We start from the raw sequence: 26,775 nt of genomic DNA on the forward strand, positions 1-26,775 counted from the left end.
AAAAACAACAAACATTTTTCTACTGACAGTTGCAGAAGTTTTCAAGATGAAAATTTAATTCTGTGTATCGCAGCTGCAGTTCAAGGCTCATTACAATTCAGGCAAACGAAAAATACTGAAATAGTTTCACATTTAGGCAAAGGGGAAATGTACTCATTTCAATTTTAAATTTGATACGAAAGACGTATTTAGTCAAATCGAAAGTGGACACTTTACGAAGTGTACTCACATGTCCTTTTTACTGGTACACTGCATTTCTTTGTCGTTAAAGGGACTTTTCTTGAAACAATTTGCAAAGGATGGACATCCGTTTCGACTAAAAAAAAAGTCAAAAAATTAGTGGTAGATTTGATTTGGCAGAGGCGTTCATCAAGGATCATGACCTTATTATTTAACCTCCCAGCAAAGTGGTGCAATGAGTTTTGTACTCAAATTAAAGCTAAAGAAGCCGTCTAGCTATTAGTGAAGACTTCATCAAAATCTATCCGATAGTTCTTTAGTTATAAGCGTACAAGGGATGCATACATACTATACAAATTTTTCCTTTTATAGTATATTAAAATTTCTAGCCAACAAAGAATCTTTATAAAAATGTTTGTTATTATTATTTTAATGTTATTATTATTTTATAATAGTAAATAATAATAATCATACATAATCCTAAATAATATTCAATTGTAAACCACTGTAAATAATTTTAAATTTTTTTTTAATCTGACTGCGTCAGAATCCTTTATTTCCCAAAGGACATTGAACGGCAGGACATATTTGAAAGAATGCATTTAAAAGAAGTTGACTCCTTTTATCGGCGAACGTGATGTCCTTTCATGAGCGAATACGGTGTCCTCGCCTACGGTTATTAATGTACCGAAGGTCGAAAATATCGATTCTATTAACAAAAGAACAACGCCTCAAATATATCCCACGCCAGAGCCATTAAAAGATTTTGGGTCTTATCTACACTGGAATATTCTAAAAGGACGAAATCTACGAAAGCAGCTTGGAAAAAGTCTGACGCGACTGACGAAAAGGATTTTGATATTTATTGGTTAGTAAGATTTTATTACGTTGCAGCAATTTATTTAACCAATCGAAAACAATTTTAAGTGGTTGACAGTTACAGTCAAAGTGATGAAAAGAATTCGAACAAACTATAACAAGTTTGTAATTATTTAATTTTTTACTATTGTAGCACAAATGTCATTGTTTTTAAATTCACGAAACCACACACTTTTCATACAGTTATAATGTAATTAGAGAAATCCTATTTGTCAAAAGATATTGTTATTTTGGTTTCTGTGAGGCATATGTTCCTGCGGACAGCCCTCGTACATGGTGGACCGCGAACTGTTTGCGTGACCCTCGTATTTAAGAATTTGCAAGATCTAACGGTGCCAGTTATTTGCACCGAATCGTAACTGTGAATGTACAAAAGAACATTTTTGTGCTGCTCACCGTGAACATGCGGATTTGATTTTATAAAATGATTTCATTTTTGTTGGGGTTTCCATTATAAAACTAGTCATTAATAAAAATGCAAGCCTTACAGTTGAGTAAAACCCCCGAGTGGCCGCAAAATCCAATTAAAAATTCCAACCGGCAAAATAAAACCGCCGCCGCCGCTAAAATCGAATCGTAATTACAAAATCGATGGTCGAGGATCGTTTTTATTCGCGCTTTCAAATTTTTACAAGCTTTTTATCGTATTATATTCGGACATTTTTTCGCCGGCGTAATCCCCGCGGCTCATCAATTACCGCTTAATCGACGGCGAGGGTGTCGGTGTATTTTTCCGGGGTGCAACAGATCGCGTCGATCACCGGACCGGAGTCCGAGCAACAGATACCGGAATCCCGGAGCGATCGCTCGATTAATCGACGTCTCCGCTAATTTCTCGAGCGAAATCGATCGGCCAGAGCGATCGTCAAGGTCTGGCGGTTTTTATTGGGGAGCGCCGTCCTCGTTTGACGTTCAGGGGGGTGGAAAATTATGGGGAGTTAATAAATGAACGAAGAAGGTAGAACCCCGAGTGGCGGTATCGACTGCACAATACGATGCAAATGGTGCAGAAAAGACCAAATCAGATTCTCGTCGAGGAATTGGAACAGGTAACTGTGGAATTGACTCTTAGATGCAACAAAAACTCCGCACTCGTTAAACTTTAAAATGAAATGTTGAATTCTAGTGAAAGACTTGCGGAGATTTATTCATTTAGTTTTTCCGTTAACTCGTTCAATTTTAATCAGATCGATTGAGCGCGATAAAGAAGTGCACAGGAAGTGCAAGTGCTAGTTCAGTTCAGGTCGTTGCCTGGAACAGTTTAATAAAGTTAAAAGTGCATCGATTGGGGCGCAACAATTGCAAAATTGTTCTATCGATTAAAATTTGTAGCGTAGTCTTGGAAAGAGAACGAAATCGATATAAAACTGTCGATTATACCACTCCTTTCGACCCATTTATTATCGATTAAAATAAAATTTACCTTGAACTGGGTGACAAGACAATAATTGTTTTGTTAGAAATACTATCGCAAAAGTTTGTCGATTATATTTTTTAATTTTGTGACAATCGATTGACTGATTTATTGTCGAAAGTAAAAATCAATTAAATCGTGCGACACAAGAATTGAGATTAAATGTCGAAGCAAGTTCAAAGTTTTAGAGGTATCGTAAAATGTAAGAATCGATTTTTACGTCGATCGTATCGATTTTGTATTAATCAAACTGTGGACAGTGAATTTATGCTTCGCTACAGAGAAAGCTTGACGTAAAATCGATAGTCGTAAAGGGAGCTTGGAGGGCAAGAATTACAAAATTCTCTTAGATATTCTGTCGATTGAAACTTACGCAGTTTGGTCGCGAAATATAAACGAAATCGATAGAAAACTGTCATTTATAGTTTATACCACACCTCTAACGCTAACTGCCTGACAAGATAATCGATACAATCATTATCTTTCGTGTTTTGGTAGAAATACTATCACAAAAGTTTGTCGATTATATTTTTCATTTCGTGACATAATCGACCGTCTTAGTTGATTGTCGAAAGTAAAAATCGATTAAATCAAACGACACATGAGTCAGTCGAAATTAAACTTCCAAGCTTGCGATCTTTGCGTTATAGTTTCGAAGATATCGAAAGTTGTAAAATGCAAGAATCGATTTTTATGTTGATCGTATCGATTTTGTATTAATCAAACTATGAACAACAAATGTTGTGACGCTAGACGAAAAGCTTGGAGTAAAATCGATAGTCGTAAAGAGAGCTTAGAGGTCAACAATTCTCTTAGATATTCTGTCGATTGAAACTTACGCAGTCTAGTCGCGGAATATAAACGAAATCGATACAAGGCTGTCGTTTATACCACTCTTCTCACGCTGTTTATTGGCGATTAAGATCTAGCTTAAATTGGCTGGCAAGAAAATCGACACAATCGTTATCTTTCGTGTTTTGGTGGAAATACTATCACAAAAGTTTGTCGATTAGATTTTTAATTTAGTGACATAATCAACCGTCTGGTCGATTGTCGAAAGTAAACATCGATTAAATTAAACGACACATAAGTCAGTCGAGCTTAAACGTCCAAGCTTGCCATAGTTTCGGAGGGTTCGATAGTCGTAAAATGTAAGAATCGACTTTTATGTCAATCGTATCGATTTTGTACGAATTAAATAGTAGACAGGGCATTTGTGCGACGGAAAGCTTGGTGTAAAATCGATAGTCGTAAGTAAAGCTATCACCGAATGAAAGATAATCGACTGGGGTTAAGTTCAACTTCTTCGAACTGTTGTTAATAAGGTATATCAGTTTGTCAGTTTCTCTTCGCTATAATCGTCTTTCTCTTTAAACTCAAATTTAGGAGCAAATTTGTCTTCTTTATGCCAATCTTGATTGCTGTGTAATCTCTGCCGACCTCTTTTCCCTACTCTTTTGTTCATTATACACTTTTGTGTGTTTGGGTCTGATTTCTGCACCCTTTGTTTGATCATTTTCTATTCGATATTCTTTTGTATCCCATCATTTGTTTCTTTAGTAGATACATTATCGATTAGTCGAATTATACACTGTTTTCATTCATCCATGTTTATTGTCGAATTCTTTTTTAATGTCAACAACGTTTTTTACTTTTTACGATTTTCCTTTTTTTCTTCTATCGATTGAAAAACTCACAAAAGTATTTCATACACATTTCCAATTAAAGTACTCTTAAAGAATCGTTAATCGTCATAAACCAAACTGATTTTTGTCTTTTAAAAGTTTTGTCTGAGAATCGTTAGTCGTAAGTAATGGGTCAATCCTTCCGTTAAAAACCAGCCCCCGATTGGGCGCCATTTGATTTTTCCCTCCCCCAAAATCAAAAACGCGGACAGTAACCTTGTTGGAGAACCGCAAAACGGGTCCAGACGGTCGACCTCCGAACCTGGCGGTAGCGACCCTTCAGATGGGATTATTTCAATCAAATTTGGCAGGAACACACCTCTTACACCCCCTGACCCTTTGCGAAATCCCTCCGCTGACACTTTATCCCTTGGAGGGTTTGAAAAGGCGCACCCCTTCCAATAACCGATATTTACTCGACAATACAACGCCTCCAAAGCGATAAATTAACGACCACCGACAATAACGACAGCCCTGTCGTGATTCGGGCCTCGATGAAACCGATTCGCTTTTGTGGAACGTGCCCCGCATATCAAAGCGAGGTGCGAAAACAGATTTAAGATCGGCGGAAATGTGTCTCGTTGCCGGCTGGGGCGCTTCCGGTCCGCCGATTTCCATCAAATCCGGTGGAAACACCGCCTCGACCCCCACCAAAACAACTTCGCCTGACCGGGTGTCGCCCCGGGATTCCCCCGCGGACATCTGCGTTTCGCAATTATTTTGTCATACAATACAGCCCCCTAGATTGCTCTTTATAAACTTGATTTATCTTTAAGTGACATTATGCGAAGTTTCCGACTCCTGGGGAAACTTCCCGTAACATCCAACTTTTATAATTGCATGTTAATAATTCCGGAAAGTTTCTCTTTTTGTGGGGGGCGGGGCAACAGCGGTAATGGATATGGGCCCAGTTAATTGGATTCGCTGCCGTTAATTGAGCGGCCTTGAAACTCCACTTCTCGTTACATCAACTCCGTTTGTTCTTTTGTTTCACCGGACCGAGCCTCTCCAGCCGACTATTATTAAAGCGCGCCCGGAGGATTTATGATCCGGACGATGCGACTTCGCTGTTTTAATCAGCGCCTACGTCACAAGTGAACTTCGAAACGATTAATCCGTTTTGATACCAGCTCCCGTCAAATAACGTCACGTCGTAAACAACGACGCCACGAGCTGGGCGCCACAACGGACACGCGTTGAGCGTCAAACGGACACTCGTTGGGCGCCAGACTGATGTAAGCGTTTGTTTTCAGGAGCCCAAGTGGAGGTGACCCCCAGGGAAGTGCTGGTGCTCCCGGGCCAGAACGTGACCGTCATGTGTCGAATGTCGGTGCCGCTGCAGTACTGCAGGGTGGAGATCCCGGGCATGAGGCCCCTCAATCTGAACAACAAGCTCTCGAATGCGGAAGTGTCGTACTACGGGTCGGGCCTGGGGGCGGGACATTGCGGCTTCACCCTGAACCACGCCACGGAGAAGAACAACGGCGACGTCAAGTGCAATTTGGGGATAGAAACGGAGGCGATGGAGTCGACGGGGACCGCCCAGCTCATCGTAGCGAGTAAGTGTCGCCTGGTGTTGGAGGTGTCGGAGCTGAAGGTGGTGTTGCAGAGGCCCCGAAGATGCCAGAACTGGACTTGAGTCGCGGCACCGACTCCGTCAACATCTACAAGATCAACGACATACTCCAGGCGTCTTGCATAGTGAGGGACGGTAGGCCGGTGGCCAACATCTCTTGGTTCCTGAACGACGAGCCCATCTACCGAGACCAGTTGAGCATGGCGAGCATCATCGACATCTACAAGGAGAATCTGCACTCCATATTGCAGAATCTGACGAGAGTGCTCCAAGCCTCGGACAACGGGAAGCACCTCCGCTGCGTGGCTTACCACCCGGCCTACCCCAACGGCATGGCTGAGACCCAGCGGCAGCTCGACGTCAAATGTAAGTAACACTTCTGGGTGAAGAATGGCTGACTTGAGAGTCGACTTCTAGACGCGCCTCTGCCGCAAGGAGAACTCGACAAGTTCGGGTACACGGTGGGACAACCTGGGTTGATCACTGTGGTCGTGGAGGCCAATCCCAAACCCCACATCGAGTGGGACATCGGGAGCGAGAGGATCAAGGAGAATGAGAACGACCAGACCGGACGGATCGAAGCTGAGACCGTGAAGGACATGGGTAACGGACGGTACGACATCAGCTTGAGGATCGCGGCCATCAACAAACGCGACACGGAGAAGGTGTACGTGCTGAGGGCCTACAACGACATGGGGGACCAGCAGTACACCATCAAAATCTCCACGAGTCCGGAACCGGAAGGTAATAATAATACGCAATCGAAATCTGGTACTACCAACCAAAATCGATGTTGTTAAATCGGGTGCACACAGTTAAATTGGAGATGTTATAAAATGCTTTGGTATTTCATGCTGCTTGGTAGGCTTTCACAAGTTCTTGCACCAAACCAAGCTGTACGGTAAGCAATGTCACCTGCGCGCCGCCCCCACCGAGCGCACTCTCTAATTTCTCCATTTCCGCAGGGATCGAGCTGGGAATCGGCGGCATCATCGGCATCGTGATCTCCGTCATGGTGGTGATCTTGCTGGTGTTCATCCTGGTGTTCGCCAAGGTGACCGGTAGATGGTGCTTCAGCGGTAAGTGTGGTTGTCCGTCCCGTTAGTCGACCGTGAAACGGCTGCAATTAATTGTTGTGATCGATGTGACCGCGAAACAAAAGCTGATCGGTAGGGCGGGAGGCAAAATATCCTTAATCCTAGTTTACCTAGTGCATGGTGGTCGGTTGCATGTCGGTGTGTTGCCTCGTTCGCCTAGTTAGTTCTTGTCCGTTGTAGATGGCGCCACAGTGATCGACTACACGACGGGCGACAGCAGCCACCACGTCACCGCCGATGGCGTCAGCGGGGACGGCGTCGACAACCCCCACCACCAGGTCTCCCAGGAGTACATCAACGGCAACGACGCCAAGAAGGACGAGAAGAAGATCAACACGGCCGTTTAATCGGCGGGTGATAGGACTTGATTTTTGAATTTTTCGTTATGTTGGTACGACTGCTGTTAGATCTGATAGGTTCCCTCCCCCCACACACACAGCTACTAGATGTAAATACGTGGATTGTCGTGACATTTCGATTGTGTTTACCTTAAACGACGGGGCGCCCTCTCTTGTAGTTTTAAATAACTGTGATGTAAAGATGGCGCCGCTGTCGGGTTGTGATCGAGCTCAATTTCTCTCTCACGATGCCGATCTCACTCCTGAATCACTCAAATACTCATTTAGTTCGTGTAAAAAGTGTCATTGAAAGTATTAATGAAATTTTTACTGCCATAATGCAATCAAAATGAGGGTGGCGGACGGGGGCGCACCTCCAGGCGACACCCCCGTCCGTGGGACTGCCGCTGAATGCTATTTTACATTTACACATATTTTTATAATTTTAGTGTATATTTTTATGTAATATAAGACAATAATTAGTTTATTTTTTTACATGTCTTAGCTTAGTTCGCATTCCATATCTTATTTATTTGCATTCCCGTTTCCGATTCGTTCTATCAGAAACTCACTTCCACTATTGTTACGGAATAAAATTAATATGCTCTTTATAGATATGTTAAGATTAAAAAGATAAAGTATGATATTAATGTAAAAATTTTGTATGTTATATGTACTTAAATATTATAGAAATAAGTTGAACGATAATTATAAAATTGTTTTATAAATAAATTTATCTGATAATCGGTCGTTTCAGTCGCTCCAATTAGTTGCAGTCATGTGACGCGAACCCTTGTTTACAATTTCTCTTCGTTACAGACTCTCCGGACACCAGAAACTTGGGCGAATCGTAAGTACTCTTTTTGACATTTCTCTAACGCGTCTGGATCAATCTCAGACGCAATCTGTCATGTCTCGGCTTGCCACTCTCCGATCGTTCAAACGTCAACCGCTCCCTCTCATTGGCATTTTGTGCAGGAGCGACACCGAGAGCGCCGACGTGCGCCACCGCGACACCCGCCACTTCTCCCCCATCAAACTGACCCAGTTCTTCAAGAAGAACAAAGACAAGGTGGCGTCAACCGAAGATATGGAGCCAAAGAAGGTGGACGACGATGTGAAGGCGCCGCTCGAAGGGGCCCCCGACAGGGACGACGAACCGAAAGAAGGTTTAGTCTACGCCGAGTTGGACCTGGTCAGTCCCGGTGGGGTCAAGCCGTTGGTGAAGGACGACGACGACAAGACCGAGTACGCCGAGATCGTCTACACGCCTCAAGACGCGGACAACAAGTCGTAACAGGAGTGGACATGTTCTAGTTAGCAATGCCTACAAGTGCAATTGTTTTGTACAAATTCTCTAAACTCGACATGACTCGTGTCACTTTTAGCTTGTAGTTTTTTTAAGTGAGCGCACTTGACTCAAAGAGATTCGTCCATAGATCTATAAGGTTAGTCACTTGATGTACTTATTATTTTAGAGATTTTTTTTATATATTTTTGACAATTTTAAATAAAATGGAGTGAGATAACTGCCTTTGGTGTTTTCTTTGCGACCAGTTTACCCTCGAATCACACAAATAAAAAAAAATGAAGAAAAAGTAAATGCGTTTTGAAAGTGGGATATTAATTGACGTTTAACTGTCACAGCAGCGCATGCAAACGTTAAAAAAAAACAAAGACTGTTTGATTCTTTTAGTTTTCACGAAGATCCTGTGAACAATTTATTTCCGGTGAAAGCATCCGCTGAACTGTTTTTCCATAAATCAAGTGTCAAAGTCGATAAAGTAGTTCCCATATTTTATAACCTCAAAAACGATGGAAGTAAAGGTCAACATAATGAGAGTAGCTGGATGAGTGCCAATTTTGTCAAGTTTGGCCAATAACAAGTCTTGACAAATCGTGTGCGATCATTTATAAATGTGTTTGTGTTAATTTCCGCGTCGAAACCTCGACCTAACCTCAAAATGTTCAAAACAGTGTCGAGAGTCTTTTCGAGCAACATCTATGTAATTCTGGGGATCTTGATCGGTTTGTATTTATCGTCGTTGTTGTCGGATACTTTGGAACCCGTGTGCACCTCCAAAAACGAGTTATCGCGGAATCCCAGAAACGAAGCCACCGTCAGAAACAAACCGGCCCCTTTGGTGAACCCCCCGAAGAAATCGAGTGCGACCCCGAAGAAAACCAAGCTGATCAGGCCTCGGTACTACTCAACTGAATTGGGGATACGCGAGAAGCTTTTTGTGGGAGTTTTCAGTTCCGAGGAGAAGGTCAACAGTCAAGCTGTACATCTGAACAAGACAATCGGTCACCTAGTCGACCAGATCAAATTTTTTATCACGGCCCAGTACAAGTTGAAGAGCAAGTTCAATCTGACTGGACTGGTGGGGTTCACGGACACCAGAGCAAAGTACAGACCATTTCAAGTTTTCAAATACATTGGAGACAACTTTGCGCAAGATTACGACTACTACTTCCTGGCGAACGATTACACGTTTATCAACGCGCACAAGTTGAACGACATGGTGAAGAAGATCAGCGTGAGCATGGACGTTTATCTGGGGAGTCCCGTAACAGATGGTTCTTATTGTAATCTGGACGCTGGAATAATTCTGAGCAACTCTGTGGTCAAAGCCGTGCGAGACCACCTGGACTGGTGCGTGATGAACGCGATTTCGGAGGATCACAGCGAGAATATCGGCCGATGTGTCCACCACAGCATCGGTCTGACGTGCCAAGGGGCCCTTCAAGTAAAAAATAAAACAAAAGAAAACATTCACAGCTGATTATTTTGTCTTTAGGGACAACAATATGAAACCTTCAAATTGAAACATTTCGAATTTAGTCAGCATCTCCTAGAGCTGACCATGAGGGACGAATTTAACAGTGCCATAACTGTACATCCGATTCTACAGGGTGACAATTTTTATTTGCTCAACGCGTACTTTTTGAAGGTGATTTTCTGCCAAATTGTCACCATTCTAGTTTGATCTGTTTGTTTCAGCAAAGACTTGCAGCTGTCAAAAAGGAAATTGATTCGTTGTCTGAAGATTTGACGGAGAGTTGGCCCCCAGGACAGAGACCTGGGGCGAAGCCCGCCACGCGTTTCGACCTCCCGAGACAGTTTTATTTCAACATGACTCACATGTACTTCCCTGATGACTTCACTAACATAAAACGTCACACAACGGCAGATCTGCGAGACATTGAGGTAAAAGACGCTTGCGGTGTGAGCTGACCCGCTGGTAAAATACCCATAAGGTCAACAAATTACAGTAACCTGTAATACCGACTTTATCGCTATATGTACTGTTGTTTTGTTAATCGTAAAAAGTCGGCGTATAAAATGCATTCAAGCCAAAAAATGATGTGATTGATTTCCACCTTGAGTTTTATTTTTTGCAGAATGTTATAGAAGACGTGAAAGTGAAATTCCAGTCGGGAAACGAGAAAAAATTCCAGTACCGCCGGCTCGTCAACGGTTACCGCACCTTTGACCTGAGCCGCGGGATGGACTACACCCTCGACTTGGGCTTCCGCGACCTCACCACCGGCAAAGAGGTGGTGAAACGGTTCGAGGTGTGCAAACCTCTGGGCAAAGTGGAGTTCGTACCGGTGCCCTACGTCACCGAAAACTCCCGAGTCACAATCGTCCTGCCCGTGCAAGAGGACGAAATCGAATTGGCGTTGGAATTTCTCCAGGGTTACGCTACCACAATAATGGACCGCAAAGAGAAGACCTTCCTGATGTTGGCGCTGCTGTACCAGGCTGAATCGATCAATAAAGGGACCGCAGATGTGTTCTACGAGATCAAAAGTTACGCCACGAAAACGACCAACAAGTACAAGAGTGAAGACGTGAAGATGGCGTGGGTGTCAATCAGGTTGCCAACTTGGTCGGGCGTGTTGAAGATGGAGGACCACAAAGTGTTGGATTTTGCTGTCGCGGATCTGGCCCTAAAGAAAATCGGGTCAGTAACAAATACCAATCAAAAGATATTGAGAGTAGAGGTAGCTGTGAACAACAACCTTTGAGTCGTAGATTGATGCAACTGAAAGTGGAACAAATCAGTCAGTAAGAATTATGTCTCATGTAATTAAGAAAAGCTTCTCGTTCATTGCTTATGGGGCCATGTTACGGTAAAGTTAAAAAAAAAACACTTAAGAATAATTTTGTTTACGATTGTCCGAGTCAATTTACGATCGAATTTTGTTTTTCATGGTCAGCTTCCAAATGTGCGCTAGATCTGAAAATGAAAGTTGTTTCTGTGATCGACTTGCACAATTGACAAATTTTCGTTTTCCTTTTCCATGAGCCAAAGGAATTTTTTGCTTTTATGTACTGTCGCGAGCAATAAATTTTGGTCGTCAATGTCATTTCAAAATTTGGTTAGATTCCCTGCCTGATTATGCCCATGTCAAGTGTCAAAAAAATGAGGAAAAAAAATGACAATTAATGTCATACAACATGATTATAGGTTATGATATTTACGGCTGTTTTACAATGGAGCATTTTCGTTTGCGTCAAAGAATGACCTTGACGACCAAAATTTATTGCTCGTACTGTACTTTAAAATTTTCATTCAGTAAGATCATAATATATGATAATAACAGGTGGCAGCAAACTTTTTATACAAACTGCAACTGAGATACGATGTTATTTAACAATCTTACTCTAGAGTCACTTCCACTTTCATCACAAAAAAAAGAGGACAAATTCGTTGAATTCTCTGGTATGTGGTGCTTTTGATGACGTCATCACATAAGTTACGAAATTCAAACATTTCTTGACTGTAAACCGACTTGAGTTCAATATTCGAGAATCTTTAAATCGTTGTTTCCATTCCTAAAGCAAGCGTTTTTGTATTTAACTCGACCCTACAAAATGGGGTACATACCTGGAGCTCAGTTTAAATGACGACAACCCACTTCTGGTAATTTCTTTGCCTTGGTGACTGATTCACAAGTCAAGTCATGTTGTTTTTCAAAAATACACATTACACGCCGTATCACGGGATTTTTGGACTAATTTTAACACAAAATAATGACATTACCTCCATGATAAAACGAAGAGAATTTAATTCAAATGACATGTATACCTACTTGATCGTGCATACATCCTGTTGTGACAACCGATCAAGAGATATTATCACTCTCACAGGACAAAGACAACTAAAACAAGAAAATGTTAGCGCCTCTCTTGTCTTCAAGACTACTGTAGTACATTATCCATAATTAAAGATTTTTATTGGGTTATTTAAAATTTATAGCTCCTGGAACATGTAGTAATGTGTGTTATTTTACTTTGATTTTTCCACTCACTATTTGTTCTGCTATGAAACCAACAGAGCCGTTCTTCACTCTGTTACTCCCAAGATGTTTCTTCGATTGAAATCCTTAATTATAAAAAGGGCTCGCAGTGTTTCACTAACTCCATTTACTCATTTGTTGACTTGAAATCTTCAAGTCTACTGAAACTCAAGTCACAATGGCCACATTGTTGATAACAATAGAGCGATATGTTTTTATATTTAAAGAATAAATAAATACTCTCAGAACAAGAATATGCAACATTTGTCTATACACTTTATACGATGGACAACATCTGCAGAACGTTATTGGAGAAGTGACGCCCTCTGCGGATTTTCCAAAATTTCCTCGTTAATCGAAAATCAATATTAAAATCAAGTTTGTCTTTAGAAGAATTGTTGTTCCAAAAGTCTTTTTACGTAAGCCACAGCCCCGAGACAAATTGTAAGAGTTTTAGACACTCCAAAATCCTCGACAGTGCTACCAACTGAAAATTATTGTTATTTTCAACACTTATTTCTGTTTTTTTGTTTAATAAAACACGTGTTTTGCTCATGTAATAATATATTTGCGTTGAAAAAATCGTTATAATTCCTCAGCTCGACTACATTAAAAACATCCTAATTACGTGACTTCCGTCTGATCGTTTTGTTGGTGAACTTGATGGTGACATCCTGAACGCCCATTTTATAGGTCAAGAGCTGTTGAGGAATGCCCACCCCACTCTTTGACTTCCTGTCGGAAGGATAATCCATCAAGCGACGATCCGGATACAACTTGACCTTGATTCTTCAGTTGCTTCCAGCACAGCTTCTTTTACAAGGCTACCACGCGACCATGTCATGATCAAACGAATTCTACGAAACTTGCGCCAGTTATTCCGATCATTCCGAGTACCCCTAGGCCATCACTTTTTCGACAACTTTACAAAAACAATTTTTTTTAAGCAATGCGACAAATCCTCCCAAGAATAAATATGTTATGTAACACAAGTTTTGCAAATGACAAAAAATAGTAAACATGAAACGTCATTTTGTAGATTGGAGAGTCTCGTTTTGATCCTGGACGTCCATGCGAACATCACCAGCGACTTCTTGAACAGGGTGCGGATGAACACAATCCCCAACTTCCAGATTTTCAGTCCCATTCCCTTCAGACAGTACAACCCCAAGGTATCACAACAGCCCAATCTGGAAGTGCACAAATATAACGGACATTTTGACAAAGAAGATTACAAATATGTCTCGTTTTACGGCAAAGATTACGTCGCAGGTAATGCAGAAAGAAGAGGCGAAAAACAGTTATTGTCGGGGTGATTTTCAGCTCGGAAACAGCACCACAAGAGATTACCGATAGTGAGGGTGGACAATGACATCGCCGATGTGTTGTCGGACCAATACAAGAGTGTCGGAGGAGGCATCTTCGAGATGTTCGTCGAGTTCGGGGCAGATCTGCACGCCATGCGCGCCACCGAGATGGGCCTCAAGGTGAAATACCACGAAGAGCGCGACCCCTCTCGGTGCAACTTGTTCGTAGGGAGCTCCTTGCAGCTGGGGCGGCTGCTCTTGTCCCGCGAGAATCAAATCGTGGAACTGTCCCCGAATTAACGCGCTTTAAGATTGCAGTATGTATTTTATCAATATCATACATAATATAATATTCATGTAACAAATGTTTTAATTATCGTTATTTCCTTTATAAACATCGCCGTTCACTTGTGGGTGATCAGTCCGAGTCCGACCCCGACTCGGACAGACATAGGTCTTCGTTCAAGAGATGCGTGTTTATCTTCGTCGATGATGAGGTTCCGTTGCTGTGGTGGCCGTTCGTTTTGCTGAACTTGTTGATGACTGTGTTGTCGGGGTCGGTGTCCGAGTCGCTGTCGCTGCTCGACGACGACGAGTCGCTCATCTCGTCGACGCCGTTCTCCAGGTCCGAGATCGGAAACATGGAGGGGGACTTGTCGGTGGGGTTCGGCTGGGTGGTCGAGCTCGGGGGCGGGCACGAGCTCGACTGGGGCAAGTCGAAGTCGTCGATGCCGATCATCGGCAAACTAGCCAGAGTGCTCGGGTTGTGTGTTCTGCAAACAAAATCTTAAACAGAGTCGGTCGGGCGATCGTGGACTTACTCGTTAATGTGCGTGTCGCGCTTGGGGCTCTTGTGGTGATTAGGCGAAGGGTAACTAGGGCTCGCGTGCAACGGGGAGTGTTTTGGCACCAGGTGTGTGATGGGTCTGTCGGGTCGTCGACTGCCGCTGGTCACTTTCGTCTTGTGCGAGATGCGTTGACCTATGGGGGGCGTCTGCGATCTCGACGAGAGGTTGGACGTCGTCCCGGACCTGTCGTTGACTTGACTCAGCCTCTCTGAAAGCAACCGGTGAAACACCGCGCCCGTGGTCGCGTCAGACTCACCTTGGGGCAGTGGCAGTTTAGCCGACTCACTTCTTGTCTTTTTCACTTGAATATTACACGCTAATTTCTCTAAAGTAATTTCACCCGTGACTCGGTCAATGATGAGCACGCACTCTTTTTGGTAAGGCCGTTGCGAACCTTTGAATACTGTTTGGGGCACCCCGGCGCCATCTGAAATGCACACTTTAGACATGTGCCGCCTTCGACACGCGATTTACCTAAGTGGGGTACGGTAACTGTAACTTGGTGGTTGTTGCCGACGTCGACGGTGGCGATTTTGTTGGTGTCGACCGAGGCGGGCTTGAAATCATCTGAAAAGACAGCGCGCATTCATTCGGAAGGCGCCATTTCCAAAACTCACATTTAATCGAGTGAAACGCCGATGATTTCGGATTGGTGAAGCTTTGGCCGATCTTGAGCTGCCTCACTTCGCTCCCTAGACCCAGTTTTTCTGCCATATTTTCGATTTTAGTCCATGTCAAGTTTGGTTAGAATGTTGGAACGTCTGCAAAAGAACGGTTTTCGTATTAAAGGGGCCCTGCCGAGGGCACGTGGGGTGCGGTCACGCCAGTTTTACAAGTGCCTACCAGAAACACGGACGGATTTCCTAAATTTATCGAATTATTCCCTAACATATGAGCATACGTATTGAAAAGTAAAATATTGACCTACTTTGACGGATTTGACAGTTTTGACAGCTGGTGTGCGACTCGGCTAACCCACGAAACTTTCCCAAAATCGCGAAATTCGACCAGTGCAATCCCCGATTTAGAACTATTTCGACCCTACGAACCCCCAAAATCAGCCAAACACCCCCGATATTTCATGAAAAAAGCTTGCTTCAAAGTTATCGGGACTGTCGATAATATAGAGAGCTGCCTCATCAAAACAACGAATTTCCCTCGACCGTCACTCACTTCTTGTTGAAATTTTCGTACAAAATTTGCAAATGGGAGTCTTATATGTGCGTGAAGAAGCTCTTCGCGCGGACTGAGTCTCCTTTGGGGTAATTTCGGGCCGCCAGTTCTGATTGGGTGGGGATGATTTTAATGATGTCGGCCATGTTGTGTTAAAGTGTTTTGCTCCTGTCAAATTGTGTGGTTTTTCTCGAAAAATAAAGGGAAATAATGGATGAAACGAAAGTAATTTACCACATAGACGACGAGGAGACCCCGTATTTAGTGAAAATACCAATATCACCGGAAAAAGTGACCTTAGCTGACTTTAAAAATGTGTTAAATCGCCCCAATTACAAGTTCTTTTTCAAGTCTATGGACGACGATTTCGGGTAATTTCCAACTCGTTAACCGCCGAAATGTCGCCCTTTCGTCGATTTTCGAGGTGCCGGTGCGGTCTTTTGACGGTTTCCGAGGGGCCATTAGCGCACACCGTAAACACATCAATCTTGTTTTGACAGCTTGGATCATTAAAAATTTAACGATTGAATTAATTTCCAGAGTTGTCAAAGAAGAAATCATCGACGACAGTGCACATTTGCCGTGTTTCAACGGACGGGTAGTGAGTTGGGTGAGTTTTTTCGCGATACCGGTTCAGACTTGACCCCCCTTCTCAGCTGGTTTCAGCCGACGGTTCCAACCAGTCGGACGGGGGCTCGCAATGCACCGACAGCGTCACGCACCAGTCCGAACAGCGGCTGCCCCCGCAAGCCCCCGAGTCGATATGCACCGACACCGAGAGCATAATCAGTTCGAGGCAGGGCAGAAGGCACCATAAATACTCATCACGAATCAATGGCCATCTTCCAAGGTACGACCCTCACCGCTTGACAATTCGACATTTCTAACGCACTTTTTAGAGTATATGAGACTGCATCCATAGTCAGTTCTGACTTGGAAACCACAAGTTTTCAATCTGAAACGACCGGAAGGCACACCGCGTTGTCTGAGTGCTCCAGCGTCAGTAGGCTTCACGTCGCCGGACGGAAGCGACCCCAGCGGCGGCGGAAACAACGCCTCCAAGCCATGTCGAGGACGTCGTCGTATTCGAGCATCACCGATTCGACCATGTCCTTGAACATCATCACGGTGACCTTGAACATGGACACTGTCAACTTCTTAGGGATATCGATAGTAGGGCAGAGCAATAAGGGGGGTGACGGGGGGATTTACGTAGGATCAATCATGAAGGGGTAATTTTGCTAATTAACAATTTTATTATTACCTAAATTGGAATTAATTAGATTAAAAACAATTGTTTTTAATTTTGGGAACGTCCTAGTTGATTTTAAATTTAACTGTAGGGGGGCTGTCGCGCTTGACGGAAGAATAGAGCCAGGGGACATGATTCTGCAAGTGAACGACGTGAATTTCGAAAACATGTCAAACGATGAAGCTGTTAGGGTATTAAGGGAGGTGGTCCAAAAACCGGGGTTAGTGTTTCTGTTTGTGTTGTTTTAATTAAATTTAATGTAAGTCATTGCAGACCTATCAAGTTAGTTGTTGCCAAATGTTGGGATCCAAATCCCAAGGGTTACTTCACAATACCTAGGACTGAACCGGTCCGACCCATAGACCCAGGTAATTGTGGAGGTAGATTTTTCGGGGGTTTTCTATTTTGTTTTGTTTAGGGGCGTGGGTGGCACATACGGCGGCTGTTAGGGGCGATCCGGTGGCGCGTCCGCCGAGTAGTTCTACAGTTTCCAGCACATCTATTACGAGCACAATACCAGCGAACGAACGTGAGTTTTTCTAAATAAGTAAAAGGAGAGAAAAGTTTAAAACACCCGTAATAACGTTAAATAATTATTGTTGACGTTTGAGTTGATGACAAGTGACGGGTTGTGACTTGATTTTTTGATGCGGGTAGAATCGTATGGAAAGTACCACCATAAGAAAAATTAAAAATAAAGTCTAGTTTGAAAATGACACTTGAAATGTGTCAGCGAAAAAATCGAGAAATGAGGATGAAAAGCGTGTTTTTTGTGTGGAAAGAATTGAGCTTTTCTCTCCGTGACCGTAGGAGAAGTCGTGTCGCCGTAAATAAACTTTGCCGTTGCACGTGCAGGCTTTCCAGATCTGGAAGAGCCTCTGAACGTGAACACGCCGATGGCGACGGTGGTGCAGGCGATGCAGCGAGCGGACAGCGGCCTCGAGATACGGGACAGGATGTGGCTCAAGATCACGATACCTAACGCCTTCATCGGCACGGACATGATCGATTGGCTGTTGACCCACGTGGAAGGCTTCCAGGAGAGACGGGACGCCCGAAAGTACGCGTCGCACCTCCTCAAAGCCGGCTTCATAAGGCACACCGTCAACAAGATCACGTTCTCCGAACAGTGTTACTACATCTTCGGCGATCTGTGTTCGGCGATGAGCAACCTGAAGATACAGGGCGACACGGATTCGGTGGGGCCGTTGCCCAACGTGCCGAACTACATGCCATACAGCGGAACGTACAATCCGTTGGAGTATATGCCTATGCCGTTCTACACGGCCAGCGAGAACACGGTCTATGGGTACAACAGGGAGGAGTCGGTCTTGAGCGGAAGCGGTAAGGTTTTATTATTATTTTTTTTTTAATCTAAAAACGACCACTTGCGAGTTTTCACAGACTGTCCCACGCAGAATTAATTTGATAATGCGGTAGGTCCAGAAATATAACGGCGATTCGTAGATTGATTCGTGCTCCAGTGACGGATGTCACGATGAACCCTTCGACGTAAAAGAACTGCACACACCACGTGTGCATTGTTAAAGTTAAATTTTGTTTATTTGAATTAACAGAATACGCGTAGTGTCGACACACGTGACTTATTTTTATTTTGACAGTTATACAATTGTACGGGTCAATCAACGAGTCGACTTTCGTTCGTCGCGAACAACTCGAATTTTTCTGACTCCACAATCGTGTCGGTGACGTTTTTCAAATGTTCCACCTGAAGCGAGTAAATGACTTTTGTTTCGACGAGTATTAGTGGTTTTCTGTGTGACTGCAACACTGGAAAAAAGTATATTTATTTAACCTTGCATTGTATTTGTCATTAACGTTTTTTTTTGTTGTTTTTGACGAAAATAACTCTTTCAAAAAAAATAATTTATGGTTGCAACGCGGACGTAATTAATACCTCGATAACGAATGGATTTTAAGCTCTATAAATAATGTTTTACACCACTATTAAAAGAAAGTAATAATCGATGTTGTGCATTTGAAATGAGCGTGAAATGAGAGAATATTATGTGGCAAGGGACTAAAACGCATCTTTTCATCTCGACTGTAAGTTTATTGCACGAACACAGCGAGGATAATAATTACACGAGGGGTAAAAAGACACATTACATCAACGTAACAATCCCACTATCAATAAATTAACTGTATCGGCTCTACTTTGACTCTAAAAGTGCCACTTTGAACTTCTGAACGAGTTTTAAACAAAAGTTGTGAAATAGTGATTTATGTTACAAGTGTTGAAAACGATCCGTTGCTTTACGAACGGTAATATGGCGTGAGACGAAGTCGAGCGCTGTGTGTGAGTGAGTAAAGCAATTGCGTTTTTACAAGAGTACAATACAACATTTTTTGTACTGCCTTTGTAACAAAAAATATTTTTTTGCATATCGTAAGGAAAGTGGCACTTTTTTACACGAAAAATCGTAATGAAAGCAGTACTTTTTTGCATCATTTTATTCCATTTCCTTGGAGATCATTGTCAAAGCACGTCAAAGCATACCTTTTTTTTTTTTTTTTTTAATTTTTCATAAATCCTTTTGGACCAAATTTCTCAACTTACATCGATATGCAAAAAAAATAGTGTGTACAACACGTTATGAAAGTCTCTTTTCCTCACTTCTTTGGTTGATTAACTCGGGCTACGCCCTCGTTAATCAATCTGCAAATTCGTGAAAAAAAGTATGACTTTCATAACTAGTTGTACAAATAACTACGGGGTGATCAAGAAGGACTGTTTAAGTTGGTAACACTGGATCGTATTTTAAATCGTATAACAGGAGTAACTTCCGGTTGTTGGTGGCTTGTCGTTGTTAATGCTGTATCTATATCAGATATTTGTCAAATAAACCAACAAAATATATCCAGTTGCAGTGTTATAAATAACCGAATTAAAAAAATTTCTTAATTATACTACCAACTTAAACAGTCCTTCTTGATCACCCGGTATTTTAATCATTAAAATAATAAATATGTATTACTTAAACAAAATTATGTTGGTATTCAAATTATTACTAAATATGTCAAATGTCAATCTGTCAGTGCTCGAATTTCAAATTCAAACTCGTATTTAAACAAAATGGAAATTCCCTCACATATCAAAAAATTTGCAGACAAAGCCATTGCAAATTTACTACAAATTCACTGCAAATTCATCAATGTCAATAGATCATACAACTTTGCAGAACTTGCAGCCTTACCAACCGAAATTTGTATAAATAAACTTCCCTAACCTAAATTTAACACATTTTATCATTTTTTTAATACAGAAACCCACACAAATTTTGGATGTGCTGCCAGTCTCGCAACGTTAGACAAACTATCATAGTAGACAGATTTCCACTACCGCCAGTATCGCCACCTATCGGCGATACTAGTCTGACTCATGTCCGAGGCTTGCGGCACATCCAACTACGCCACCAACGCTATAATGACCCTGTATTTACAAAGCACCTTTTGTTTTATAACATTGGACACATAATAATTGTTTTTCGGTAATATGTATTGATTTGTCACAATTAATTTATTTTTTCTTGCCTTAGATTTCTCATTTATCTTCTGCAGCCCTAGAGTTTTCTCCTTTCCATTGCCGCACAGTAAAATGTCAATTACAGCTGTGCCAGCACAAAAGATTATGAATGGAACTTGGGCGCAAAGCACTTTTTTACGCTCGCCGCGCTCGTGTGTATAAACATCCCACTTGTAAAGAAGGAGTGGTTGATTCAAATGTTTCATAAATGTGAACATGAATGGATTGTGTCTCACCTTCTGAGGAATCTAAATTGATGATTGTTTATTTACTTGGGTGTTTTTATGTTGTTTTATTGACAGTCATCAAGTTGAGCCTCGCAACTTACTATATCGACAACAAAGTAATCGACCTTGTATGTCAGATTTTTTTAAAATTAGTTTGCAGAATCATCACTAGGACAAACAAAAGTATGTACTCCTGGAAAGGGGATCTACATTTGTTGTCATCGCGAAGTAATTTTTATTCTAATCATATTTGCATTATGCGTAGGTAGGTATTAGTGCAATACCTACATATTTTAACTTCGTCTAATTTACAGTAGCTTTATCTGTCGTGCAGGTTGTAATAATTCCACTCAATTGCACAAGTACTGTTGACAAAACACGTGTCACATTCCAGTTTTAACAGGACACCGAATAGATTGTTTTTATTTATCGTAACGTTCAAGTGCCGATAATGGGAACATAAGAGTTCTCGTCGCGTCTCAACCTGTATACACACCTGATTGGAGTCCTATTTTTTTTTGTTTTATTCCTTCGAAATGTGCACGTTGCATGGCGATAAATGCAAGCCGCATCTAAAAATTCATTTGCGACTCTGTCGAGGACGTCGAATGAATCACCTTGAATGTATCGCTTACGTAATGTTTTTTTTATGGACTTGGTACGATTGTTTTTGGGTTGTGTTTTACAAGAAGAATTACTTCACGGAAAAAAGTCGTTACATAATTTTCGCCGGTCTCATATTTGTACTGAATGGAAAGATGAGATTTACTGTTATGATAGCGGAATTGTTTGAAATTATTTTTTTGCCATCTGATTCGTATTTTGAAGTTTCATCAATTATCTTCTTGGCAGTAATTTTATTTTGCAGAGACAACGACGTTGGAAAAAATGATATACGTGGCCGGGCTCGTGTGTGTAAACTTCCCACTTGCAAAAATTAATTGTTTGCATAAATATTTATTTTCAGATTCACGTCAAAGTCGTATTTTGTTTTTTGTATTTTTTGCATTTCGTCTTTTCATATCTGTCGTCGTCATCGACATTTATCACCTGCCACTCATCTCTTTGGTAGAATCCGTCTTCCAAGAGGAAAGTGTCGTTTCCTCTCGCACCTTCTAGCAATTTGTTTGGTTTAGTTTTTGAACGGAGGAAAAAATCTTGCAGGGGGATCATCGAACGGCTCCGACCACCTGAAGGACGCGGCGGCCGGCCACAGCAGCGCCTCCGACAGCGACCTGACATCGTTGGGTCCTCGTTCGGCGCTGCCCATGGCGACGGGAAACGGGAACGGCTCCTCGAACGGTTCGGACCAGAGCAGCGGGACCCAGGTCGCAGCCCAATCCAAAGACATTGCCGGTAGTAGACAATCATTTAAGATAGCTATGGGAAACCCTTGTGAGATGTTTGTCGATGTAATGTAGGTTGGTGGATGACGGAGAAAATATTTATTATTTTGTCTTGCGTTTCGGTCGAGCAGAGGCCGCACTGTGTGTATGGAATTCATTCTCTTCCTCTCGATTTTTTACTTTTTGACTTGCCTGCAGTAGTCGTTTGCTTGGAGCCTCCCACACGGTAAAGCACAGGGCCGGACTCGCGGCGGCCGTCCCACGTCGGCCGCCGCGGGGGCACCAGTACACTCGTCGCGACGCGCGCACCCACACTCACCGCTTTCCTAATCCGAGAACTTTAATTGTAAATAACCTTGTTTTTTTATTTTAATTCTGTCGTTTTGCTTTTAAAATTTTATATCCCGTAAATTATTATTATTATTTTTTTGTAGTTACTTTTACATTATTAACGCTTTGGAGAACAGTATGTATTTTTAAACAATAATTCAGATTAATGGTTAAGTTAATTATGTTGACTGTAAATATAGTTATTTTTAATTGAAAGAGTTGTTGGTATTGTGCCCACCTGCGTCGCATGAAGCATGCATCCACTGCCATTTTGGTTTTCGTTGTGTTTTTATTAAAACCATCAAAACCATCGAGATTTATGATTTTTTCACTAATTCATTATTTAATTTCAGTTTTAAGTTACCTCTAAGTGCAATATTAATAGCCACAAACACAATTTTGCAATGTTTGCGAATAATTAGCGGAGGTAAGTTCTGTTCTGGCATGTTTTTTTTTTGATAGCGTCATTTTGAGTTCCGTCGCTCCACTCCTCTCCGACGATGGTTGTCATTTTTCTTTTGTTTTTTAGATCAGACGGGGGTCGTCAGTTATCAGTTTACTCAAACTTAAGAGCCCTTCCAACCGTATACTGAACGTAATTTTATAACTGCTTTGTAAATGTATTATTAATGTACAGTTCATTTCGTATTATTAGGGAATTTAGTGCAGTTACGTACGTAGGTTAGCACTCATTTCAACAAGTCGTATTCATTTCGAGTTTTTGTTTTTTTAATGTTGTAACACTGCCATATTTAGGTGCTTCTGTATAATTACGTCTTTACATATTACTACTATTACTATTATTATCAAACGAAAACTTATTTATATTACTGTTAAACTTAAGTAATTTTTATTTTGTGATATATTTTTTTTATTGTAATAAAGATTTTATTGATATCTAAAACGATGCTATTACAGGGTAATTTGTTTTGGCATTTAGTACAACTAGCATAAGTTATACTCGTTATCGTTTGTGTTATTTTTGTGGAGCATACAGGGAAAAGTGTAACCAGAAAAAAACAAAAAAAAATCTTTTGTGTGACCGAAAAATGTTATAAGATGTAATAATAAAAGGCATACCCGAAATAAATCTATGTGAATCAAGTCCACACTGCGCTTTGACATTGATCGATGTGAGCTCCCCTTTATCTAGATAGGTGAAGATTTTTTCCTCGAGAAAACAAACAATTCTTTATCAGTACGTGCAGGTAAATGCGGACGCAATCACGTCAACAATAAAAACAACGCAGATTATTGTTCAGGTACGTTCGTCTCTCGTCCCTACCGGGAAAACCGTGGGGTTTTCACGAGGCAATAAAATTTGCAGTATATAGCTGGGTGCGAGTTACGTCGCAGTTTGAGTCGCACGCGTACTGTCAAAATTCGAACTGGTGCAAATTCGGTCCGGCGATAAAGAATTTTTTATGGAGTCACGGCCGCGGCGTAAACAAATGTTAAGGTTATCGCGTTTGTAGGAAGTCATTTGGTGATTAAAATGATTGAATGATTCAGTGATCACCGCGAGTCGAGGTAAGTCTGTCGACGGTTTGAGGTTATGACAATCGACGATCGCACAACGAGTTGATTGAATAATTGTCGCCGCCATTTTCGTCAGGAGCCCCTCGCCTGTTCCAGATGTCTTCGGAGTCGCGCGGCCAGGGCGACGGGGCCCCCACGGAGGCGCCCCAGCCCGTCAACAACACCGCCAGCGAGACGACCCTGCTGTCCCCGTCCGCGACTTACTTCGCCGACGAGAAGATCCAGATCCCCGAGGCGGACACGGTGAGCCCCCTAGATCGATCGGACAGGGCGACAGTGCCAATTCAGTCGAGTTTCAGTTTCAGGAAGTTGTGGGCGTTCACGGGTCCCGGGTTTTTGATGTCGATCGCGTACCTCGACCCGGGGAACATCGAGAGTGACCTGCAGAGCGGCACCGTGGCCCAGTACAAGTTGTTGTGGGTGCTGTTGAGCGCCACGATGTTGGGACTCCTGATGCAGAGACTCTCCGCCCGGTTGGGAGTCGTCACCGGACTCCACCTGGCGGAGATGTGCTACCGACAGTACAGGAAAATTCCACGACTCATCTTGTGGATTATGATCGAGATCGCGATCATAGGTTCGGACATGCAGGAAGTGATAGGCACGGCGATCGCGATCTACTTGTTATCAAGCAAAACGTACTGTTCAACGGTCAGTCTGACATAACCTCACTTTTGTGGCTTGCAGGATACCGCTATGGGGCGGTGTGCTGATCACGATCGTCGACACTTTCACGTTTCTGTTTTTGGACAAGTATGGTTTACGCAAGTTGGAGTTGTTTTTCGGGTTTTTGATCACCGTGATGGGGGTGACTTTTGGATTCGAGTACATCACTTCGAAACCCAGCCAGTTGGAGGTGATTGAAGGAATGTTTGTGCCGTGGTGCGAGGGATGCGACTCTAGGGCTCTACTGCAGGCAGTAGGAATCGTCGGTAAATTGTCAGTTTCTCGTGTGTCAGCATGGAAATAAAATTGATTTGCAGGTGCTGTGATAATGCCCCACAACCTGTACTTGCACTCGGCGCTGGTGAAGTCGCGCGACGTGGACCGCACCAAGCCGGAGAAGATCCGAGACGCCAACTTGTACTTCTTCGTCGAAGCGACGATCGCGCTGTTCGTCAGTTTCGTGATAAACGTGTTCGTGGTGGCGGTTTTCGCGCACGGGCTCTTCCACAAGACCAACAAGGAGGTGCACGACCTGTGCTTGCACCATCCGTCGGTGAACGCGTCGATCTTCCCCGAAAACGACGAGTACGTCGACGCGGACCTCTACAAAGGCGGGATCTTCCTGGGTTGCACCTACGGCCTCGCCGCCATGTACATCTGGGCCGTGGGGATCCTCGCCGCGGGTCAGAGCTCGACGATGACCGGGACGTACGCGGGCCAGTTCACCATGGAGGGTTTCCTCAACCTGCAGTGGGCCCGCTGGAAGCGCGTCCTCTTCACCCGGATCATCGCCATCGTCCCCACCTTTTGCCTCGCCTTCTTCAGCCACATCGAGGACCTGACCGGCATGAACGACGTCCTCAACGCGATCATGAGCCTGCAGCTGCCCTTCGCGACCATCCCCACGATCGCGTTCACGAGCAACCCCCAGATAATGGGCGAGTTCGTCAACGGGTGGTAAAATTTACGATTTGCGCCGTTCGCCCCCCGGTTTTCACCCCCCCGATTGCAGGTTCAACAAGGTCGCCTCGATCTTGCTCAGCGTGGTTGTCATCGCCATCAACACCTACTTCGTCGTCGAGACGATGAACTCGTTGCACCTCCACTGGTTCGCCCTCGTCATCGTCGTGGTGATCGGCGTTTGTTATTTGATATTCTGCGCGTATCTCGTTGTCCACATGGCCATATCCATGGGCAACACCAACCTGCTGCGGTACGGCCTGGTCAAGAAGTACATCATGGGGCCCATCGATTCGCAACTGTCGGTCAACCCCATCAGTTACTCGAGGTAAGTCGGGGGGCCCGTCCAAGTGACACGTCCAGGGTTGCGAGCTTCACTGTTCAATCTTTTTCCAGAGAACGTTTGATTGAGACTACTTAATGCAGATGTGTTGTCCGGGAATGTATGTATTCAATACGCTTAGTTTTTTCGCGTGTTTGTTTCTTGGTTTGTTTGTTTTCGACATTCTTTCGCTTTTCTTCTCTAACATTTACTAATTTTCCACGTCTTATTAACAGCTTAAAGAAACTTGATAACCTACTAACGAAAGAGATTAAGTTTTGAGTCGTAAGTATGGCAGTGGGGCGCAGGTCAGGAGGTTGAGTCTGTTGTTGTTTCCAGGTCGCACTCCAATTGGACTTTGGACAGTTGTGCGACAGAGGTCGCCCGATTTTGACGTTATTTAGTAAATTGTAGTTTCTTCAAATAAACTTGGTACAGTGTGATATTTTAGATAATGTGACAAGAGTTACATGAAATTTTATTGTTGTTCGAGATACTGTATTATGAAATATATTTTACTTACAGTTTTTGTTAGGAGATGTTTGAGATTGTATAACCTTCGACTCGAATCAAGAGGGCTGTCAAAATTTGACAGCTCGAGCCGTCACTAGATTCTATCTGTGTACAATTGACGTCAGGTCATTCTTCGGTGGATTAAATCGTATTAATCTTAATTGCCTCAATTACGATAACGTTTGATCTATTGACCGTCGGCATTTTTAAAGAAATCTGGATAGGATCGAGTTATGGTGTGAACTGTACGTGATCCGTCACCCGTC

General features: G+C 42.9%; 5 protein-coding genes and 1 long non-coding RNA gene across 22 annotated transcripts in view; 4 read left to right on the forward strand and 2 right to left on the reverse strand.

Annotated features, from left to right (window-relative positions):
* Fas3 (fasciclin 3) overlaps positions 1-8,698 on the forward strand; it is a 92,096-nt gene extending 83,398 nt beyond the window's left edge. Inside the window, exons 2-7 of one of the 2 annotated variants that reach the window (XM_069044506.1) lie at positions 5,412-5,717; positions 5,768-6,100; positions 6,152-6,478; positions 6,700-6,813; positions 7,989-8,019; positions 8,148-8,698. In XM_069044506.1, the coding sequence (XP_068900607.1) occupies positions 5,412-5,717; positions 5,768-6,100; positions 6,152-6,478; positions 6,700-6,813; positions 7,989-8,019; positions 8,148-8,466 (1,430 nt within the window). In that variant the 3' untranslated portion in view covers positions 8,467-8,698. Of the gene's footprint in view, positions 1-5,411; positions 5,718-5,767; positions 6,101-6,151; positions 6,479-6,699; positions 6,814-7,011; positions 7,914-7,988; positions 8,020-8,147 lie in introns of those variants that run through there. The other variant, XM_069044507.1, reaches the window with a different exon arrangement.
* A 242-nt stretch (positions 8,699-8,940) lies between these two features.
* On the forward strand, positions 8,941-14,151 carry Chpf (Chondroitin polymerizing factor). The gene is made up of 6 exons (XM_069044488.1): positions 8,941-9,919; positions 9,971-10,123; positions 10,174-10,380; positions 10,575-11,140; positions 13,519-13,751; positions 13,803-14,151. The coding sequence occupies exons 1-6, from the start codon at positions 9,134-9,136 to the stop codon at positions 14,084-14,086; spliced, it is 2,229 nt and encodes a 742-aa protein (XP_068900589.1). The 5' UTR covers positions 8,941-9,133; the 3' UTR covers positions 14,087-14,151.
* LOC138128305 (uncharacterized) lies at positions 11,812-12,374 on the reverse strand. Its single transcript, XR_011158593.1, has 2 exons — positions 12,068-12,374; positions 11,812-12,015 (listed from the first exon to the last, which is right to left on the reverse strand). It is a non-coding gene; the product is annotated as an uncharacterized lncRNA (long non-coding RNA).
* Positions 14,092-15,935, reverse strand: LOC138128302 (ell-associated factor Eaf-like). Of its 3 annotated transcripts, none has more exons than XM_069044517.1 (6): positions 15,808-15,935; positions 15,252-15,395; positions 15,109-15,201; positions 14,891-15,061; positions 14,608-14,842; positions 14,092-14,559 (listed from the first exon to the last, which is right to left on the reverse strand). In XM_069044517.1, the coding sequence occupies exons 2-6, from the start codon at positions 15,346-15,348 to the stop codon at positions 14,205-14,207; spliced, it is 951 nt and encodes a 316-aa protein (XP_068900618.1). In that variant the 5' UTR covers positions 15,349-15,395; positions 15,808-15,935; the 3' UTR covers positions 14,092-14,204. The 3 variants fall into 3 exon arrangements, with proteins under 3 accessions (XP_068900618.1, XP_068900616.1, XP_068900615.1); XM_069044515.1 differs by lacking the exon at positions 15,808-15,935 and adding an exon at positions 15,563-15,703; XM_069044514.1 differs by lacking the exon at positions 15,808-15,935 and adding an exon at positions 15,478-15,627.
* An 82-nt stretch (positions 15,936-16,017) lies between these two features.
* Positions 16,018-23,618, forward strand: dsh (Segment polarity protein dishevelled). Of its 9 annotated transcripts, XR_011158590.1 has the most exons (11): positions 16,018-16,178; positions 16,348-16,417; positions 16,464-16,657; positions 16,707-17,039; positions 17,151-17,279; positions 17,324-17,427; positions 17,478-17,588; positions 17,915-18,403; positions 21,998-22,189; positions 22,863-22,936; positions 23,039-23,618. XR_011158590.1 is itself a non-coding variant. In XM_069044496.1 (10 exons), the coding sequence occupies exons 1-10, from the start codon at positions 16,018-16,020 to the stop codon at positions 22,877-22,879; spliced, it is 1,800 nt and encodes a 599-aa protein (XP_068900597.1). In that variant the 3' UTR covers positions 22,880-23,618. The 9 variants fall into 9 exon arrangements, 7 of the variants coding, with proteins under 7 accessions (XP_068900597.1, XP_068900595.1, XP_068900598.1 ...); XR_011158591.1 differs by lacking the exon at positions 21,998-22,189; XM_069044496.1 differs by having other exon boundaries at positions 22,863-23,618.
* Positions 23,619-23,636: 18 nt separating this feature from the next.
* Positions 23,637-26,530, forward strand: Mvl (Malvolio). 6 transcript variants are annotated; one of them, XR_011158592.1, is made up of 9 exons: positions 23,858-24,039; positions 24,125-24,291; positions 24,337-24,686; positions 24,736-24,980; positions 25,032-25,671; positions 25,727-26,002; positions 26,071-26,117; positions 26,233-26,281; positions 26,336-26,530. XR_011158592.1 is itself a non-coding variant. In XM_069044502.1 (8 exons), the coding sequence occupies exons 2-7, from the start codon at positions 24,145-24,147 to the stop codon at positions 26,093-26,095; spliced, it is 1,683 nt and encodes a 560-aa protein (XP_068900603.1). In that variant the 5' UTR covers positions 23,858-24,039; positions 24,125-24,144; the 3' UTR covers positions 26,096-26,117; positions 26,336-26,530. The 6 variants fall into 6 exon arrangements, 5 of the variants coding, with proteins under 5 accessions (XP_068900601.1, XP_068900603.1, XP_068900602.1 ...); XM_069044502.1 differs by lacking the exon at positions 26,233-26,281; XM_069044501.1 differs by lacking the exon at positions 26,071-26,117.
* The last annotated feature ends 245 nt before the right edge of the window (positions 26,531-26,775 follow it).

The sequence above is a fragment of the Tenebrio molitor genome, chromosome 4 (genome assembly GCF_963966145.1).
Source record: "Tenebrio molitor chromosome 4, icTenMoli1.1, whole genome shotgun sequence".
Taxonomy (NCBI): Eukaryota; Metazoa; Arthropoda; class Insecta; order Coleoptera; family Tenebrionidae; genus Tenebrio; species Tenebrio molitor.